Source organism: Sceloporus undulatus, chromosome 2 (genome assembly GCF_019175285.1).
Source record: "Sceloporus undulatus isolate JIND9_A2432 ecotype Alabama chromosome 2, SceUnd_v1.1, whole genome shotgun sequence".
NCBI classification, from domain to species: Eukaryota; Metazoa; Chordata; class Lepidosauria; order Squamata; family Phrynosomatidae; genus Sceloporus; species Sceloporus undulatus.
Genome location: NC_056523.1, coordinates 157153911 through 157176026, shown reverse-complemented (window position 1 = coordinate 157176026; position 22116 = coordinate 157153911). Strand labels below are relative to the sequence as shown.

At 39.6% G+C, this 22116-nt stretch overlaps 1 protein-coding gene across 7 annotated transcripts in view; it reads right to left on the bottom strand.

Annotated features, from left to right (window-relative positions):
* BPTF (bromodomain PHD finger transcription factor) overlaps window positions 1-22116 on the bottom strand; it is a 110083-nt gene that overhangs the window by 80772 nt on the left and 7195 nt on the right. For all 7 annotated transcript variants that reach the window (XM_042455898.1, XM_042455899.1, XM_042455901.1 and 4 more), the window contains exons 2-3: window positions 12838-13660; window positions 1599-1822 (exon numbers count right to left, since the gene is read on the bottom strand). In XM_042455898.1, coding sequence (XP_042311832.1) covers window positions 1599-1822; window positions 12838-13660 — 1047 coding nt within the window. The remainder of the gene's footprint in view (window positions 1-1598; window positions 1823-12837; window positions 13661-22116) is intronic.

Here is a 22116-nt window from a genome sequence, read left to right as displayed (position 1 = left end):
TTGTCCTCTTTCTATTTTAAAATGGAAATTATTTGGCTTATCAAAAATACAGCCATATGACTAAGTGAGGTCCTAACTTCTTGAGATAAATTTACATTACCAACATGGGCAATATATATGGTCTCAAGTGATGTCAGTGTATGAAATTATCTCTTATATGCCAGCAGATGCAGGTTTTCCATTACCATTTGGAAATTATACATAGTACGAGACAAAAGCACTCACCCTGATTGGGAATACAATTTGCCAAGGAATGAAATATCTCAGAGATGTTTTTTTGTGGGTTCTTCAGGCTATGGGCCAGCCACAGTTGCTGGCAAAACGTCAGAATAAACTCTCTAGACAAGCCTCATAACCTGAAACCCACAAAAAACTATGAATGCATCTCAGAGATGCATAGCGACTGAAAGAAGTATACAATCTCCTCTTCATAAAGCTAATATATGTGCATATTTTCCACTGAATTTTGAGTCCAATATATATTATACTTAAATATGTAAGGAAATTTTAAGTGCCAATTCCCTGTTCCCTTAATTATTTAATAGAAAACAGCTGTATTTGTATAATTCAAACACAATATCTGTAGTAGGTCTACCAAATCATTAATAGATCTGTTGCCCCTGAATGATACTCATGTACTAGTCTTTTGCTCCATATAAGTGAGAAAATAAGACAAGAATTCAGAGTTTATCATTGTTTCCCATTATATTTGATCTTGGAAATGATGGCTAATGGCTTCCAAATATGACAGGATAGGATATGAAGCCATGGTTTAGAGTCTGTTTATGTATTTCAACTTCACTGGAAGCCATGAACCATAGCTACCAGTTTGCAAATGGGAAGCTATGCTCAACTGTGGTTTTCTGGCTTCTTTCTTACATGTGGGGAAGGGGGGGGGGACTACAACTGTGTGTAGGCACACTAAGTTTATATATAAACTGGCTTATTAAGCTAGGAGTTAATTTTCCAAACATGCCAAATGGCTTGGATAGTGTATTTGAGCTAAGCAACAAACAGAACTGCAGCTCTAATTTAACTGCTTCTCTTGGTTGATTTCCATTCCTAGAGATTACAAAAACCAAGTGCAGAATGATAGTTTGAGTCTAACAAGGAACTGTAAACATCTATTTTGGTCCTTTGCTAAATATAAGCTGAAAGAATGAATATGTAACATCTGAACTTTGCATTCCAAGAATGGTAGGCTATCAGAAGAACAATATGGAATTTCTACTGTCTGTTTACCCTATTAAAGCACAGGGTTTAAAACAATTATATTAGCGATTTTTCTAGAACAGCAACAGGAAGAACCTTGGTCTATAGTTTGTATATTTTCAGATAACTGTAAGTACAAACAGGACTGATAAATGCACCTGTCAAAATCATAAATTCTAGGGTCATTAAAAGTTCCTTTCACAGAACATTTCACAATATTAACCCAATATAACTTGGCCTTCCTAATTTTCTTTAACAGATATTCCCTTTTTCTCACACAGATTTTTTGTCAGTGAGATACAAGTCAACGAGTTAAACATTCAAAACATATTTGATAAAGCATTGCGTGTAATTAGCAATTCAAAATTAGTTAAATAGATTCTTACCATTTGCCGCAGCAAGAAACGATTTGTTGCTACCCCGTGCTTTATTAGTAAGGTCTTCTGTTATATCCATATGCCGATGAATTTCTTCATGCATTTCTTCTAGAGTTTTGCAAAGATCAGCTTCCCAGTAATCTTTGTCAAGGCATTCAATTAACTCTGCCAGCTGGACTTTTGTGCTATAGTACCAGATTTTCTTATCTTTCTCACATTCTGAATCTTCTTCTCTGTGACAGTATTGGAATAATTGCACATGAGTTAGCAAGGAAAACAGGAAGAAGAATATAAAAACTTAGCCAAGGTTTGCTTTAGATTTGGTTCTCACCTCCCGAATCATCCATTAGCTCTTACCAAGCTCATATGAATAGCTGCTAAAATGAATTTTAATACTGCTTCCCATTTCAATTTGTATAACATGATTTGCTATATTACTTAAGAATTGTATTATCACAGCATACAAACCAGTTCCTATATTCAAAGTGTTTTTTTCTTGTGCCATATTATATATTGCAATACAGTATCCTATGCCATATTATATATTCCAATACTAAATAAAATTTCAGGGAGGTTGTTCCAAAAACAATAAAAAACAAGAACAGTAGTTTATCAATAGCACTATATATAACTCTTACTCAGATCTAAATGGATTTTTCAGTTTTGCACCACACACCAGATCTACTGAAGGTGAATCAGGGGGAAGAGAAGAAAAGTAAACCATTTGGGTTATCGTTATTACATCTGGAACCTGCAATTATCCATCAATCTAATCTTTGTTACCAGGAAAAAAATTATTTCTTTTCTCATTTGGGGAGTACCGCAGGGTCTTGCCTCTGATATCATGTTGAGCACTTGGAAAAACATAAGCTATTACTCTGTCTTAGGAAATGTACCCCAAATGCACTTGTGAAAACTACAGATGTAGTCTGAAAAAACAATGAAGTGGAGCGTTAACAGATCTGTATTAGTCCCTGAGAGAATAATTCACTTTAAAAAAATAAAATGAACATTCCAATGTTTGCAAATACTGGCACAAATAAGCATTACTGCATATTTTCTTCCAAATTAATAAATGTGCAGTCACTGTTTTTTTTTCTTCTGAGTGCAAGAGCAGATACATCCAAACATCAAATGTGGGAGCAAATTGTTCTGATATGGTAGCAGCAAGAATTAACAGGGCTACCTTAAAGCAAAAACTCCTGACTTTAGCTGCTAAGTTTTGAATATAGATTCTTGTACTATAAGCTATTGTTTCAATACTACTGAGGTATCCAAAACTGTATTTAAAATTTGGCACACTATAGCCCATAAGACTTGTATGGCAGCAAAGAATTAAGTTCTATGAATTAAGAACCTTCCCAACATGAGCACTTTCTTCTAATCCAGGGTAGAGTCCGTTGATTTCATAGTATATTATGATAGAGAATATGCTTAGCTTGCAGAGGGTACCATGTTCAATCTGCCCTGTCTCCAGCTAAAAATATCAGGACAACAGGAGAGACAGGAAAGATCTCTGTCCGAGACCAATCTCACTTGAAATAGACAGCACGGGACTGCATGCCTTATCCATCCCATGCACCACTGAACGGACCAATGATCTGACTAAAAAAAAGGCAATTTACTATGTTCACCCTTTACATTTTAAGCCTCAAAAAAGTAATTTTAGCTGATTTGTTCTTTCAAGCATGGATTGATAACAAGTATTTTATCTTTTAAATCTTCATATGAACAACTCTAGCTCATTTCTCTATTGTATTATGTAAATAATTATTTAAATATTTATAATGCAGGCTTGAGAAAAACAAGGAACATGTAAAATCCAACAAGAGTCAGAAGAATCCAAAAAGTCAGGCCCCAAATGGGAGGCTAGGAACTTGAGTTGATAATCTTGCCATGGGCCATAGAATCATAGAGTTGGAAGAGACCGCAAGGGCCATCCAGTCCAACCCCCCTGCCATGCAGGAAATCCAAATTAAAGCAGCCCCGGCAGATGGCCATCCAGCCTCTGTTTAAAGACCTCCAAGGAAGGAGACTCCACTACACTCTGAGGAAGGAGTGTGTTCCACTCTCAAACAGCCCTTACTGTCAGGAAGTTCCTCCTAATGTTGAGGTAGAATCTCTTTTCCTAGAGCTTGCATCCATTGTTCCGGGTCCTAGTCTCTGGAGCAGCCAAAAATAATTTAGCTCCCTCCTCAATATGACATCCCATCAAATATTTAAACAGGGCTATCATATCACCTCAACCTTCTCTTCTCCAGGCTGAACACACCCAGATCCCTAAGGCGTTCCTCACAGTGCATGGTTTCCAAACCTTTCACCATTTTGGTTGCTCTCCTTTGGGCACACTCCAGTTTCTCCACATCCTTTTTAAATTGTGGTGCCCAGAACTGGATGCAATATTCCAGGTGGGGCCTGACCAGAGCAGAATATAGTGGCACTATTACTTCCTTTGATCTAGACACTATACTTTTATTGATGCAGCCTAAAACTGCATTGGCCTTGTTAGCTGCCGCGTCGCACTGTTGACTCATGTTCAACTTGTTGTCTATTTAGACCCCCAGATCCCTTTCACACATAGTCTCGTTCAGCCAGGTGTCACCCATCCTATATTTGTACATTTCATTTTTCTGCCCTAAGTGCAGTACCTTACATTTCTCCGTGTTGAAATTCATTTTGTTAGCTTTGGCCCAACTTTCTAATCTATTAAGATCATTTTGAATTTTGATCCTGTCTTCTGGGGTATTAGCTACTCCTCCTAGTTTGGTATCATCTGCTAATTTGATAAGCATGCCCCCAATTTTGTCATCCAAGTCATTGATAAAGATGTTGAATAGCACTGGGCCCAGGACAGAACCCTGTTGGACCCCACTGGTCACCTTCCTCCAGGATGAAAAGGAGCCATTGTTGAGCACCCTTTGGCTTCGACCAGTCAGCCAATTACAAATTCATGTAATAGTCACTTTGTCCAGCCCACATTTTACTAGCTTGTTTCAAGAATGTCATGGGGAACCCTGTCAAAGGCCTTACTGAAATCAAGATATACTATATCCACAGCATTCCTTTCGTCTACCAAACTGGTAATTTTATCAAAAAAAGAGATTAGGTTTGCATGGCATGACTTGTTTCTCTGAAATCCATGTTGACTTTTTGTGATTATGGAATTGCTTTCTAGATGTTCACACACTCTTTGTTTAATGATCTGCTCCAGAATCTTTCATGGTATTGATGTCAGACTAACTGGACAATAATTGTTGGGATCCTCTTTTTTCCCCTTTTTGAAGATGGGGACAACGTTTGCCCTCCTTCAGTCTGCTGGGACTTCTCCTGTTCTCCAGGAGTTCTCAAATATGATTGCCAATGGCTCCGATATTACATTGGCCAGTTCTTTTAATACCCTTGGATGTAGTTCATCTGGTCCTGGAGACTTAGGCGCCCTAACCCTAGTACATACCTGGTACGTACAAAATGGCGGCGCCCTATACACATGGGCGTCGCCATTGGTACGTCACAACCGCGCCACCTCCAAATGGAGCGGCGCGGAACTGACGTACTGGTGCCGTTTCGGAGCTCCTTCCAGCTTTGCGTCGCTGGGCACAGCCTTTAGACGGCTGCGCCAGCGACGCAAAGTAGAAAGGGGCTGAGCAGCACCTTTCTGTTTGTCCCCACCACCGTTGGGTGTCCTTGGGGCATGAAGCCCCAAGGCCACCCCTTTCTAGGCCACGGGGAAGTGGCCTTTTGCCGCTTCCCCGCAGACTGGAAAACGGCGGATTGGGGCCTCAGAGGCTGTCGTTGTGGCAGCTGAGACCCCGATCCAGCGGGGAAAAGGCCAGATACAGGCTGCCCCAAATGGGCGGTCTGTAACGTGCCTTATATTCATTTAGATTAACCAGGTATTCCTGTACTATCTCTTTACTTATTCTGTGCTGAATTTCCCCTATTCTGTCCTCTGCTCCATTATCCTCAGGCTGAGCACCCTTTACCTTTTCTGAGAAGACTGAGGCAAAGAAGGTGTTGAGTAATTCTGACTTTTCTCTGTCTTCCGTTAGCATTTTGCCATCTTCTCCACACAGTGGACCTATCATTTCCTTTTTCTTCCTTTTGCTGCGGACATATCCAAAAAAAGCCCTTTTTATTGTTCTTAACCTCTCTAGCAAGCTTGAGTTCATTCTACGCTTTAGCTTTTCTGACTTTACCCCTAAATGTGCTTGCTATTTGTTTGAATTCCTCTTTGGTGATTTCCCCATTTCTTATACATGTTCTGTTTAAAAGTTAGTTCAGTTGAAAGTTCCTTAGTCATCCATCCTGGTTTCTTCAGACACTTCCCATTTTTCTTCCTCATTGGAACTGTTTCAAATTGTGTCTCCCTTTTGAGAAAGTCCCATCCGTCTTGAACTCCCTTATCTTTTAGTATTCCTGACCATGGGATCACCCCCAGTATTTCTCTAAGTTTACTAAAATCCACTCTCCTAAAATCTAGAATGTGTATCTGACTATGCCTGGCTTCTCCTTTCCATTATTTAACAAACTCCAGGAGTACATGGTGTGAAGACACACCCAACTAAAGGTGGTGGCAGGTTTGGGTGTGCAACGCCGGTACCCTGATGAGATCAAACTCTTCTACCCAAAAAAGGCTCTGAAGCTGAATGTAAAGTTCAAAAGGGGGGAAATTTAATTTAAAGGACAAAATAAAGAGTTTTCTCCTCCCCAGCTCTAAACAAAAGATACTTTACAGTTTCAGCAATCTTCAGGGTGTCATCTTTCTGGGTCTGATGTTGCTTTGCTCTCCTCACTCAATGGAGCTGGTGCAGGGTCTTTCAGCTCCTGAATTCCTCTATTTTCTTGCTGATGGTAACTAATTTGGCTGAGTTGGTAACTAAAATGGCTAAAGTCTGGTAACTGAAATGGCTAACTTGGTAACTGATTTGGCTAAGTTGGTAACTAAAATGGCTAAGGTGTAAGAAATGCCCTTTCCGGCTGTCTGGGCCTGTTTGCCACCAAAAGACAGCTCTCTGCCTGCTCACAGCAAAGACTGCTCCCCAAACCCAAAAAACCTCTAGCTACAGCAGAGCATGCTGGGAAAGGGCAAACCAAACCTGGAAATAATGCAGGGGAATCCTACAGCTCCTCCCACAAACTAATACAAAAAACTTTTCTACACTAAAATAATCTATGGCTTGAACCAACATGAAAGAAAATGCAGGGGAAATTCAATCAGTCCTGGCAGGACATCACACATGGTCACTTCCACCTAAGGATCCCACCACTTGCACCCCATTAACTAGACCACCCCTGTTGGTTAGGATCAGATCCAAAACCGCTGTTGCCTTGTTGCCTCTTCCACCTTTTGGACAATGAAACTGTCTCCAAGGCAAGTGAGGAATTTGCTAGACCTTGAGGATTTGGCTGAGTTTGACTTCCAGCAAATATCAGGATAGTTGAAGTCACCCATCACTATTATATCTCTCTTTTCTGAGTGTGTGGTCATCTGTTCTAGAAAGGCATCATCCAATTTCTCCATCTGACTCAGGGGTCCCCTTTAATTTTTATCCAGATGCTCTCCACCTGGCTTCCAGGATCGATGCCCTGGATCTCTTCACTGGTGTAAATGTCCCTAACATATAAGGCTATTCCTCCTCCTTTCCTGTTTTGCCTATTTCTCTTGAAAAGGTTATACTCCTCTATTCCTACATTCCAATCATGAGACTCATCCCACCAGGTTTCAGTGATGCCTTTGTTGTACTAGGAGTTCAAGTTCAGCTTGCTTATTTCCCATACTCTGTGCATTAGTGTAGAGACATTAAAGACCATGTGTTCCCTTTATTTGCTGCTGGTGCAAACATTTTTTCCTCCCACTGTTGGCTCCTTGTTCCCTCTATGACAGTTTGCTTATTTTATCCAGCCCTTTTGCCTTCCAGAATACTGTCTCCCTCCCCCACATAACTCACTTTAAAGCCCTCCTGATCAAATTTTTGAGACTACTAGCAAAAACGTTTTTTGTCAACTGGTGTGAGATGCAACCCATTCCTTGCCAGAAGTCCTTCCTCGTGGAATCTCAGTCCATGATCCAAGAATCCAAACCATTCTTGGCGGTACCATCTACGGAGCCAGTTGTTTACATCCACCATTTTCTTCTCCCTTCCTGGACCATGCTCTTCGACTGGGAGAAGAGATGAGATGACAACCTGTGCATCCATCTCTTTCAACTTTCTACACCCAAAGTGTAAGGAAATGTATGAATGTTTATGAAAAGCACTACTGGAGCTAACGAAATGGAGAATGCGCAGTGCATGATGGGGAAAGCTGCCTGGCAAGCAAGGCGAGAATTTTTTGAGAACTGCTGATGTGGCGATAGATGGCGTGTCCAAAACCTTGGATGTAGCTGCTTATCCGTAAAGAAGAAGATATCCAGGACTGTACGAACAGCCTGGATAGAAACAAAGACTGATAAGGAAGAGACTGCAAAGAACTGTTCGATCTGAAGTGTTAGTCAGCGTCAAAGGAAGAGGTCCTCACGTAAAGACAGCAGGACGGAGGACGTGGTAAAGCCTTAAAAGAGACTTTTCCAAATCAAAGGTGTGCTCTGGACCCGCGGCAACAGAACTCCCACGCCTTCATGAAGACGACTGATCAACGGCTTCAGTGAAGTGCCTTCTGTGTGTGTGAGTATTGTGTGAATGGTGTGTGAGAGAGCTCTCTTGGTACTTGTATCTGTCTATGTCTGTGTATTTCAATAAATGTTACATGCATAGTGTCTAAAACCAAATTTGGTGTCTCTTTGTCTGTGTCAGCCCTGCTGTGGATAAGTTTACTGGGAGGGAGATTTCCACTACACGCTCTCAGGTTGAACAGGTTGCCCTTAAAATCTGGGCATAAGCCTCATAATCCCTTATCATATTCTGAAGGTTGTGCTTTGAAGTGTCATTGGTTCCCACCAAAAGAAAGGGGTAATGGTCATTAGGCTTGACAAGTCTTGTCAGCCTCTCTGTCACATCACGGATCTTTGCCCTAGGGAGACAGCACACCTCCCGAGATATCTTGTCAGGCACACAAACCACTGGTTCAGTACCTCTCCTAGGGTTAGCAGCAGCTGTTCCCTTTAGTGGAACTCTCAGGGTCCCCTGCTCTGTCCCTGCTGCCCTTCCTCATCATCCTTGATAGTAGAGAGAGATTCAAATTGATTCTGTAGCTGCAAGCTCACAGAACATTCCCTGTTTTCCCTACTTCTGTGTGTGACATTCCTCCAGCCATCTACTTTTGTTGTATGTGAAATGACTTCCTCCTCCCCATCAACCTCCTCTGTGTGTTTCCCATCCAAGATCCTTTAGCCTGTTCTATCAAGTGAAACCTCTTGCTCCCTAAAATATTGAAGTGTAGCTACCTGGGCCTCCAGCTGCTGTACTTTCTCTTCTAAGAGGGACACCAACTTGCACTTAGTGCAGGTGAAGTTTCCCTCATCTCTAGGCAAGAATACAAACATCCCACAAGTGTTGCAGGTGACTGCAGCAGGTCCTTCAGTGTCCATACTGAGAAGTCTTAAGGAGGCACTGAACAAGACTGTGGGCTTCCCCTGTTAAACACCAGTGTAAAGAATCCCTGCTGGCTTGGCCTTTGTCCCCAAGCTGTTAAAGGTTTTATTTTTCAAAATTGCCCAACAAGTTGAGGCTAGAACATATCTGTGTAGCTTTCTTCATGGAAAAACAATATGAAAATTGACTTACAGGGATCTAAAAAAAAGTCTCCGAAGTTTATCCCTAGTCAGTTGACAGGGATATTCTGAGAAATAAAATCTTCCTTTATACATTCTGAGACTCTCAATAGATTCATTGGCTGTTTCTAGTCCCTTCTGCTTTTATAGCAATTTACAACCCTATACTGATACTGAAAGTTATTATTATTATGGAATCAACAGAACAATCTAGTTTTATGTGCCTTTGTTTGCCTGCCTGAGTGATTGTGCCTGTCTGCCTGCAAGGTAAATGAAATTATTCTGGAAGCTGAATGGTACCCATCTAAATGATCAAAATTCACCAGCTTTATGAAGAATGGTCACCTTTTAGTTTTTGTAAAACATTACTGCCCTTGACAGTACTAGCTATACTTAGGAAGCAGATATATAATATATATGTCATAACACCATAGTTTAATTTAAACTACAGTGAGCCCTTGTTATACAATGGGGTTTGGTTCCAAGATCCCCATGGATAACAAAATCTGTGGATGCTCAAGTCCCATTAAATATAATGACATAGCAAAACGGTGTCCCTTATAAAAAATAGAAAATCAAGGTTTGATATTCGAAATTTATACTTTTTTTTGAACATTTTCAAACCGTGTATGCTTGAATCCGTGTATAAGAAGGGCTGACTGTATAGTCCCAAATAGTTTAGTTTTTTTAAAAAAAACATGCAGATTGAGATCCACACTAGATCTCCTTACATTAACTTTTAATGTTTAAAACATAATGAAAAGCTACCATATAAAACAGAGTGCCATATAACTCTTGAACAATGAAGATAATTTACTATACTAGATACAGCACTATCATACATTAATCTGAATTAACTTGTTGCAGTTTTGAGAGATTATACAATTCTCAGTTATATAGGCAGCTAAGGTGTTCCCCCTCCCCAAATGTACACCCTGATTCCACCCAGAGAATTCAGGTTCTTAAGAATTTCAATCTCTGTTTTGAAAAATCCAGTTTCAACCTGCATAGCTATAAAACTATTTTTGAAACTGAATGAGCAAGGCCTACTCAAATATCAAAAAACAGGGAATGGTAGAATATGATTTTTCTTTTAAAAAAAAAAACCCTATAGTGCAAAATTAGCATAATCTAGAATAGGAAAAACAAAAAGGGAAGAACTGAATTGATTATTGACCTGAGAAAACAAGCCTGAGCAGTAAGACTATGTATTTTTACCTGCCAGGCTCAATTGCACTATACTCTTTCACCTACATATTTTCTTTCCTGGATGCTTGTTCTTTCTTCAAAGTAACAGGTGGACAGACTCCATCAAGGAAGCATTGGCTCTGAGTTTTCAAGACCTTAGCAGCATGGCTTATTTATCTATTTGCTGCCTTTCTCCTAGAATGGGACCCAAGGTGGCTTCCAAAGGCAATCAGTTAAAATACCTTAATAATTCTTAAACACAATTACCCCTCCCCCTCATTATACTATATAAAATCATTTAAAAGCCATTCAAAATATTAAAAAAACAAATAAAACACAGATCTCAGTAAAAGCTTTTCCTGCTTAACTATTAAAAGTCTGATTAAACAGAAATGCATACTAGCAGCAGGGTGGCCAGCCTAGCCTCCTGCAGAAGGGAGTTCCAAAGGGTGGGAGCTGCCAATGAGAAGGCTTGATCTCTTATTTATAGGGTCACCATAAGAGATCTCTCATTCATAGGTATAAGTCAAAGTCAACTTGGCAGCAGTTAACAACAACAAAGGGGTATGGATTCTTTTGCCCTCCAAATATTCTGGACTACAACTCCCATCATCTTTTACCTCTGGCCAAGATGATGGAACTGATGAGATGGCCAAAAGCATCAGGAGTGCATTGGTTTGACTATTCCACAGTATAGGAGCCCTGGTGGCACAGTGGTTAAATGCCTGTACTGTAGCCACTCACAAACAGCACTCAATACCAGCCAAGGAGTCAAGAGTGACTCAGGCTTGCATCCTTCCGAGGTGTAATTAGCTTACATATTGTAAACTGCTTAGGGAGTGCTTACGTGCACTGATAAATGGTATACAAATGTACTTGCTATTGCTATTGCTAAGGTGCACACATTGGATTCTGCCACTGTACTGTAAGATGTAATGCTGTGCTGAGATGGCATCACTTGATCCTGATTTTGATATTCCTGCAAGGAAATGCTGATCTCTTAATAGAAATTACTAGTGGCATTGTAATAGCAACATAGCAGTATTTTCACATGCCAGTATACTATTTCATCATGTACTGTTACTCTTCAGAAAGGAAAAGAAATCCTTTGGAACAAGCAATTTGCTAGTTTGAAAACTACTGCATAACTTGAAAGCATAATTCTACTGCCCCCAGTTTTAGTCATTATTGTAGGCCCAGCTTCCAAGATAGACACCACTGTGTTACATCAATAGAACAGAATCTTTCAATCCAACACTTTGTTGAGTTACCTTGTTTCCAAAATTATAATTTATAGCAGAGAGGAATACCACGAACAAGAACTACTTTGTCATTTGAACACAAAGGGCTTCTATAAATCACCAGCTGAAGCAATTTTAAAAAATCACACTTGGAAAAGGATCTTTCAAATTTTTCCTGCTAACCACCTCAGAAAAAACATATTAATGATCATAAGGCAACATGAAGTAATCAACGTCCAAGATGCCTTGCACCATACATAAAGTTAGAAAATAGTACAATCAGGGTTGTTACTTGGAAGATCTGACTTGTGATTCAAATGGCTGTTTTATGAGCACCTGAGAAACTGTGGGAAAAGCCTTGATTCACAAGTCAGTTATTTACCTGGTAATTTCACTGCAGATGCATTTGTTTCTGTTTCTAACAAGGGCTCTTAAAAATAACCTTTTAGAAGGAAGAATAGGAAAAAATCATTTGGACACTTGTTAAGAATTATCTTTTTAAAACGTGGAAACCATCTCTGGCCATTCAGAATATTTTCTGATGCCATTGCTACTTTCAGTTTCTGTAACCATAGGGACAGAAAAAAAGTGTAGCTCTATCACTTTGCATCACTATCCTATAACAGCCCTCTTGTATTTGGAATTATATGAAACCACTGCTTCAGCGTCAATTCAGGGTCTGCATGCAAGGTAAAAAAGAAAGATTGCTTTTACAAAAATACTAAGGACTCAACAGTATTACCAAGGAGAAGCTAATTAGTATTTTGGGAACACAAGAATTAATTAATATGGCTATGTCATACCTTAATTTTTTAAAAAAAAATCCAAAACCTATTTCCATCCCCAATAAAGACAACCATACCCCAAGAACTATAACACAAAATTGTCCTTGCAACAACAGAACATTAAACCCCTTTTCCTAAGCACAAAACTTCAACGTCTAAATCCAAACAACAGTCCCAACTCAAGTAAATTTAATTAATTGCTGATGGATCTACTCTAGATGGAACTAGCAACTGATTCAGGCCCAAGAGTAAAATGAAAATGCTGATGAAAAGCAGGCTTAAAAGACATGTGTCAATAAGTGAATGTATTCAGAATGTTTACTTACATAACAATCCTCCTGTTCAGGAACCAATATTTCCTCCTGTTTCTGTCATATCCAATAGGTTCATGTCGAATGTATGGTTTGTTTTTTTGGATTTCAGCAATACAGTCCGTAACACCAGGCACCTGATGTGCTACACAAACTTCACACTGCCATTCATCCTCCGGTACCTCTTCAAGAGGTGGTTTTACACACTCCAAGTGATACACAGCTGAGCAAGTTTCACAGCAAAGCAAGTCCCCCAGTTTGTGACAAACTCTACAATGGTCATCATATTGTATCACACCTTCCGACAGTAATTCCTCACGTGCAATGTTTGTTGTAAGAAACTGATCCACTAAAAATTGTAGAACTTTAATTTTATTCTCAACTGGTCCATAAGGGTATTCCTCTGCCTCTTGAAAAGGAAGAACATGATGATATTCCTTATCACTCTCACAATACACCCGCAGAACCTCAGGCCACGTCATCCCATCTATGAAATACAACGTGGAATTAACACTATCTTTGAGATCAGCAGGACCAAAGGTAGTATTTGAGGTGTCTTCTTCACGTAAAACAGCTTTTAAAAGCACTATGTGCATCTCTGCCATAAGTGTACACTGCTCCTGGCTTACTAGAGCAGCACAGAAATCCTCAAAACGAAAAGGAGACAAGCGCAGGACAGAGCCAAAGTTCCGCAGTACCTCATAAATGGCAATAACATTCATTATATGTTCGTTAGGCACCATTAAGTCTTCTGAGGATTTAGGTAAGTCAAGAGAAGGGATGTCTTTTTCTTCCAAGATCGGTGAACGTGGACGATGTATTCTTTGTCTTCTCCTGCCTATAAATGGAGACCAACAAGTAAGAACTTGATAACAGAGTACAGCTATCATTATCATAACCACCAACACCCTCCCCTGCATCCCGAAACTAGGAATCAAGCTTACAAATTAAAAGAAATATAATGCAGATAACACAAATCAAAGATAAACATTAACATGGAACTAATTATGAAAAACATTAAAAAATAACGTAAAACGTATAATTAAAGTAAAAAAGTGATTTAAAACATTCCGGCTGCAGTTTGTTTTATAAAACTGATATTTCAAGACACTCCTCAAAGGCAGTCCCACTTAGAGCACATGTAACTGAGCTCCAATTCACAATGCAGAAATAATCCAATATGAGATTGCTTTAACTGCCTTGGCTCAGTGCTTAGGAATCCTGGAGAATGTACAGTAGTTTATTGTGGCACCAGAGTTCTCTGACAGAGAAGGCTAAATATCTCACAAAACTAGTTCCCAGAATTCCTTAAGGCAAGGATCAGGCAAAGTTGCTTAAAGTGTGCAAAAACATTTCTACTAACTGCAGAAACCTGGGCCATCCAAGTATTTCAGCTGTCAATTTTCTAAACTTTAAAGATTACAATTAAGGATCTTTCAGTTCATATCAAACAATCTTATGTTTTTAAAACTAATAAAATCAATAATAATTTCAAACTCAGGAATACAGCTGAAGTATGAAATGACTGTATGTTTTAATGGAGAGGCTTACAGAACTGAAAGAAGTGAGGGTGCCAAAACCTTACAAACTACAAAATAATGCATTCATATTAGGGATGTGCACAATGTACTTATTTCTACAACTATTTCTGTCACATTTTGGGATACTTATCTACAAGAACAAATACATGGTATTTGTAAAAAGTCCCCCCTCCCAACTATACATTTGTTGTTTCACATTGTAGCAAAATTGTGTGATGTTTCCCACATACAGGCACAGAGCCAATAATCATTATTTTGGATTTCAAAAACCAGAAACACCAATTAACAATCATTCTGCATTCAGACTTTCCATTCTAGCTGTGGAGTGAGAAGAGAGAAAGTGCCTTAACTATACATAGCCAACAACGACAAATCCTTTTCATCCTTTGAATTGTGTCCAAATACTTAACCACTGGGTAAAATAGGCTTACGCTGCATTCTTGTACATGCTTATTCAAAAGGAATCACCACTGGGTTCAACAGGACTTACTATTTAGAAACTATTTAAAAGCCACAGCCTCCACTGCCCAACATGTCACAATCCCCATCTGCCTTTCCCCATCTCATATGAAAATTAATTGATAGTCTTTATTGAGGCAGAATATTTACTCTCTGCTGCCAATGAGAATACAGTGGACCCTTGATATCTGCTGGGTTTTGGCTCCAGGCTCCTCCATGGAAACAAAATGCATGGATGCTCAAGTCCCCTTTAATATAATGGCATAGTAAAATGGTGTCCCTTATATAAAATAGCAACATCAAGATTTACTTCTTGGAATTTATATATATTTTAAAAATATTTTCAAACCGCTGATGCTGAAATTTGTGGATAGAAAAATCCATAGCTATAGCAGGCTCACTGTATAAAAAAAATTGGGAATTCAGGAATCAAATAACTATTTTCAGTGCTACTCATTAATAGCCAAGTACAGTCAGCCCTTCTTATACACGGATTTGTTATACACGGATTCAAGCATACACGGTTTGAAAATGTTCCAAAAAAGTATAAATTTCAAATATTAAACCTTGATTTTCCATTTTTTATAAGGGACACCATTTTGCTATGTCATTATATTTAATGGGACTTGAGCATACATGGATTTTGTTATACACAGGGGATCTTGGAACCAAACCCCAGTTTATAACAAGGGTCCACTGTATACAGCATCACTCTTGACATGCAGGTTGGGCTTGCAACTGTTCTCAGTTTCCAAAGCATAAGAGACAACTTGCGCTTTGAAGTGAGAACACTACCTTTTGTCACTTCAAAGAGCGATCTCTCTGTTAGCCAATAATAAAAAAAAGACATAAGCACAAAAATATCACAAACCAATAATCAAAACAAAATTTGCTTGCTTGTTCAGCAACTTGTATTCTGTAACAAAACCTGAAATTGACCTCTCTTCAATAAATACATGACCATTTTGTAATTCTCAAACATCAAAGTCTGCATAAACTTCCAACTAAACCAACTAAATCAGTTACTCAATGTATTGTTCCTCTGACTAGTGCCAGGCCATGAGCCATTGGCTGCCAGTTCCTGGCAAAATTCCAGGAAAGAAAGAAACAATATATAACAATTTAACAATATAACTGCACATGGGCAGAGGGGAATGTCAGTCCTCCACCTCAGACAGCAAGCTATCTTGCTTGTGGTCTGAGGCAATGAACTCAGAAGCACCAAACTCAGAAGCAGCAAAGTAGACAGTGAGCAGTATATTCCCTAGTGCAGTGATGGCGAACCTATGGTACACGAGCCACAGGTGGCACTCAGAGCCTTCTCTATGGGTAGATGTGCCGTTGCCCCAGCACAGAGTTTGCCAGTTTGTTACTAGAAAGCCAGAGGGACAAGGCACTTTGCAATAAATAAGTGGGTCTTGGGTTGCAGTTTGGGCACTTGGCTTCTAAAAGGTTCACCATCACTGCTTTAGTGTAAATCAGGAATGGGCAATTGTGGACATGGAGGCTGCAACTGGGAATATTCCAGTGCTGATGGTTTTCTCCATGCACCAGACGTTTGTGGGTTACACCCACCTTTTTAAAACTGTTTTGCAAACATGACCTAATTGAAGTGTTGGCCTCCATACACTGCGGCAAAGGAGATGGGCGACTCAGAGCAGCCCCCAATGACCCAGGACCTTGGCAACCAAATAGCCCAATCCCAAAGTGGGCCGCCACCGCGATCCTGAACCGACTTTTGGCAGGAGCAGATTTAATCTGCTCCTTTTGCCAGCAACATCAGGCTGCCTTAACACCTGGAAACTGCTGTATTTGGACTGTCTGTTTCGAGCCATAATTTAAATTGAGAAGCAAGTCCTCCCAGGGGCACACTTCTCTATTTTGGGTAAAACTTTCTTCCAGCAATGTGTGTGTGTGTGTCTGGGGACTGCACAGAAAGACTATGTGGGCTGCATGTGTTCTGAGGACTACTCAAGTCCCATCCCTCCTGTAACAGACATAAACTGTCACCCAAAACATCTGGAGAAAACCAAGTTGGGATAGACAATGTTATAGCCACCTAAACACGAATAAGTGTATATTATATCTTCTTTCAGTTGTTCTACATTGTTGCTGGAACATCCAAAAGAAAACACACACCAGTAAAGATATTCAAACTACATGTACACCCAAACCTTAGAATCTTACCTACAAAAATATTCTTTCAAGTATTATAGCAACAGCATTTCAACATAAAGAAAACATCAGTTGGAGTTAACATCCAAAACATCTATGAAAACTGAATTCAAATACAGTTGTCCCTCCCAATTCGTAGTGATCCGTTCTGGACCTATCACCAGGTTTTCTTGGCAAGTTTCTTCAGTGGGTGCTTGCAACTGCCATCCTCTGAGGTTGCAAGAGTGTAATTTGCCCAAGGTCACCCAATGAACTACATGGCTGAGTGGCATTCGAACCCTGTTCTCCAGAGTCATAGTCTAACACTCAAACCACTACGCCATGCTGACTATCTAACATGTGCAAAAGAAAGAACAATAACTATCACGTCTAAATATATCTGCCCCTCCACATTTGCGGCTTTGACTTTTGCAGATTTGATTATTCATGGATTTTATTAATATGTTCTCTCTAGGAATATCTAGGACCTCCAGCACAACTCTATGGTCATTTTTAACCAAAAGTCACATTGAAGGACTTAAGAGATTCCTAGAGAGAACACTGCACTAGGCATTTACATCTCCTCCAGCACAATTCTATAGTGACTAAAGAGTTGCACAGGAGGACCTAGAAATTCCTAGAGAGGTGTTCTCTCAGGTAACAGCATAATGTTTTTGTTATTTGCGGGTTTTTTCACATTCACAGGGATTCTGTGCCCCTAACCCCAGCGAATGTGGAGGAATGAGCATACACTAAAAAGAGATAGCAAAATACACAGATGTATCCTTTTATTCAACTGTCTGCAGGAACTTGTTGCCATTCAGTAGCTCATGTTTCCTCATCTCCTTATTTCTTTGCAACTGATTAACATCCTTACAAAAAGAATCAGGGATCACAGTCTGCACGTGCATGAATACATATGAAAGGGAAAACAAATATCTATAAATAGATCATTTTCTGTTATTCTTCTGGTCAATCTACACAGCCCTCTACATTCAGAGGTTAGGAGCACAGGAACCCTGCAAAAGTGGAAAAACCACAAATAATTCTAGGCCCTCCCAAATCATATTTAACAAAAGTGTGATCTGCAGATTCAATCCACCATGGATGCCTTCAAGGAGGTGGGGTTCCTTCACAAGGCAGAAGTGGCCAGCTTACAAACCTCATTCGCAGCCTCTTAGTTTCATAAGCCTTCCAGTCCCTATTAGAAATGCTATACGATAACAGCAGAGGTGGCAACAAATAGTCTGTGAATAATCAAATCCGCAAAAGTCAAAACCACAAATGTGGAGGGCCGACTACATTTTAATGTCAGTTTCTTTGATGATACTATTTCCCACTCTCTTAATAGTTATTCATCTCTGGTGTCTCCTGTAGTTATTTTCTGGTGCCTGGAAATCTTGTCTAACTGCTACCATTAGAAATTGCCTAAGATCTTTATGAAGAAAATGCTTTATGAATTTCCTCAGTGCTTCTAAATGGCTTAATTGTACAAAGTGATGAGACATATTTGGAGGAACTGCTAACATGGACTTCCAAAAAGTTTGAACAGGGAATCCATTCCAATACATATGGATCAGAAATCCCCTCACAATGCAGACCTTCCAACAAAAGCAAAACAGATTTTTGTTTTTGTCATGTAGCTTATCTGGGGTCAAGTGCTATCTATGTGTAAGCTTCAGATGTGCTTTTTCACTGTTGAAACTGATGTCACTGATATAGTTTTTATGAACCACACAATTGTCTATAATGAGACTTGAGTATCCATAGTTTTTGTTATCCATGGGGGTCCTTGAACCAAACCGCAGCAGATACCAAGGGCCCACCATATACATTGTGCTCGCATTGTATGCTGGCGCACTATATGTGAGTTCAAGTTCATGCTGAAGCCGCATGACAGTAAAATATATGGTGCATGCGCCCACGGTGCAGACACTGTACACTGCCGCAAGCATATGCCCCATTGTTTTCAATGGGGCGCAAACATACATGAAATTCCCCTTATGTGGGGAGGATCCAGAACAGATCCACCATGTAAGGGAAGGACCGACTGCATTTAATGATCTGATTTGCTTACTTTAATGGATCAATTTGCAGTCAAGACTTTGTATTGGAACCTTTGGTACCTATGGCTGATGTGGTATATATCCTATCAGCTGAGGCAGGTTTGCTTCAACTATTAGATTTCTTGTGTGAACTATTTCTTTCTCTATCACATTAATAGCTATGTGGTTTTGAGGATCGAGCATGTGTCCAAAGGGGGCAAAGAAGTTATGTGGAAAGGATCAATATTTTACTTCAGTGACTCTAAATTTTTAGTTGTTTTCAGAGAATAATTTTGTTATCCTGGATCTCATCCAACATTCAATTGCAGTTTTGCAGCCAGTGAATACACAGAAGATCTAGGAGGGCAACAACGCTTCCCTTTTCCTGGCCACAAATCAGGAGCTGAATCATACCCAGGATCCCTCCTCCACCCTATGTCATCAACAGGATTCCAGCCATAGTATGGGGACATCAGAATATTTCATAAAATTATCCTCTAAACTATCAATCTCAGGGTGTTTCCCATTTTTACTTGCCACCTTTATTTCCTCTGGTTACTACCTAATTTAAATCAATTTGTCAAACTGTTGTTAATAGTTCCCTGGTTAATTTTAAACTTGGCATACATCCTAAGGAGACCCTTGGGATTGGCAACTAGTGTTTTTATTACATTAACAAATGTTAATTTGTCAGATGGACATGTATGAAAGGTGCATCTTCAGCCATTCAGTGGCTGACTTCCCTAAGCAGTCTGTAAATTTGCAGTCACCATAGTTTGAAAGTATTGGGTTGTCTGATGGACCAAGCCACCCCTCATAGACTTGGAAGGGGTGGATGCTTTCTTAAGGGGTTGTAGTGGTGAATCACTGAAGAAGGCATGCCTAGGAATCCCAGGAATCACTCAGATGGGACAGGCGCAGCATGTTCAGCTCTAATACCTGCCTTTGCTAGAGGGCCTCTGTGTAACAAAGGGTATTCTAGCCCATATTAACAATAAATTCCATCTTAAAACAACCCTGCAATTTTATTTTCAATCCTTAATTGAATTCCATAAATCAATGCAGAATAATGGTATTGTCAAGGTCCCTACCATGAAGATGATGTCTGAAGATGTAGGAGGCAACATATATTTTTAAAGTTCTGTAATGAACACAGCACATCTAAATAAAAATGCAGGTGGGGGAGAACAACCATTAGCAGCATGTATTTTTCACTTACATAATCAAGATTAAGAAATGTCTGGGTGTACTATCATTTCTGTCCATATCATGAAAATACCCAAAGGTTGTTTTTGGAGTACTTCACAGGAGTATTGTATAAGGCTACCTTACAACAATTTATTCCCTAACGCAGATCAGCAAATGGAACCCCAGATGAGAAATTAAGATTCAAGGGGCCCAAGCCATCTTTTTCATTAATAATTTTATTATACCCAAGTCCTTTCCAGGTAAGCACTCTCTAAAGATGCCAGCCACAGATGCTGGTGAAACGCCAGGAAGAAACCCTAATAATAATAATAATAATAATGATGATGATGATGATGATGATGATGATACTGTACAATGATAATAAAGATGATTAATTTTCTGTCCTTTCATGATGAATATCTCCTTATTCTGCCTATTGGTAGGCGTGTGAAAGTACTTCAACAATATTATGGTCAAAATGCCTTAAATGCCAATTTGTCTACTTTTCCATTTGTAATGGTTTGAATTCAGTGGAGTTCTGCCTATGGGATTCTGCCTCTGAAGAAAGGAGGAAGTAATCTTTGCAATTTTCTTGTATCATCCTTCTAAGGAGATGGTCCAGGGGATTAGCAGTATGCTTCCATCAATCTAAAATTACTTTCACTTGTATAAAAACCTCATCATACTGCTTGATTATCTGCCACTTGTGATCAAGTAAGATCCTTATGAACACCCTAGCCAGGTCCCTTCCATTTTATGTTTGTGAATACAGGATTACACTGAATTTTTTATTGAATTTCATCCTGTTGATTTTCAGTCTACCCTGCCAATAGCACTGTGGGTTTGATTCTGTCTTTTACAGTGTTCTGCTATCCTTCTCAGCTTCATTACTATGCACACATTTGACATGCATACCTGTAATCTCTCATTTGTAAAAATGTTGACCAGCAGCAGACCAAAGATGGAGCCCCATGACACTCCAACTCATGGCTTTCTCCGATTGATACAAATCCATTAATGAACCCTCACTGCTGTTCTATAAATTGCCAATCCATCTAACAGTATCATACAACTTGCACTTTGACACTTTGTGTGTAAGGTAGCAAAGCATGATGAATGCTCTACTGAAATCAAGATATACTATGTCAACAATATACCCCAAATCTACCAAATTCATAATTCTTTTTTTTAAAGGTAAAATTAGTTTGGTATAACTTATCTGTGTTTGTTCCAGGTAATTAATGTATTCCTTCCTAGAGGTTTCACACGTTGACAACTTCATCACCTGTTCTCATTCTAAAACCAAGCTAATTTGCCTGTAATCTCCCAAATCAACCTCCCCCCCCCTCTTTTTTTGATGCTAAATAAAAAAATTAGCTTCCCTCCTCAGGTATCTCATATATTCTTCAACAATCCTCATTATCAATCTGCAGATCTAAAATGTTATTAGTTGGTGCCTTGAGAACTCTGCAATGTAATTTCTCTGGCCTTGAAGGCTAAGGCTTGGTGGTTTGCCTGGGGCCAAAATTAGGGTTAGGTAGGGCTGGGCGTCCACATGCGCCACGTGTGCCCCAGCCCCACCCAGATGTCATGATCACACATGAGCATATCAATGGCAGGTTCTTTTTAGGCCTCCCAGAAGCTGTACCATTTGTCTGCTGCAGCCTCCATCCGGAGCAGAAAGGGGAGGCGTCCTGCCGCCCCATTCTGCCAGTATGTATCCCCCCTCAAACTCATTTAAAGCAAAGTGTCATTTAACTATCTTTTACCTAACTTAGCCAATAAGTACCTCCTTACACAGTTCATCTTATTTGTTTCCACACTGAACACAACTTGGCTGGTGGAAGAAGACCGAAGCAGAACAGTAATTAAGTATACTGCTCTTTTGTCAGCCACTACCACTTCCT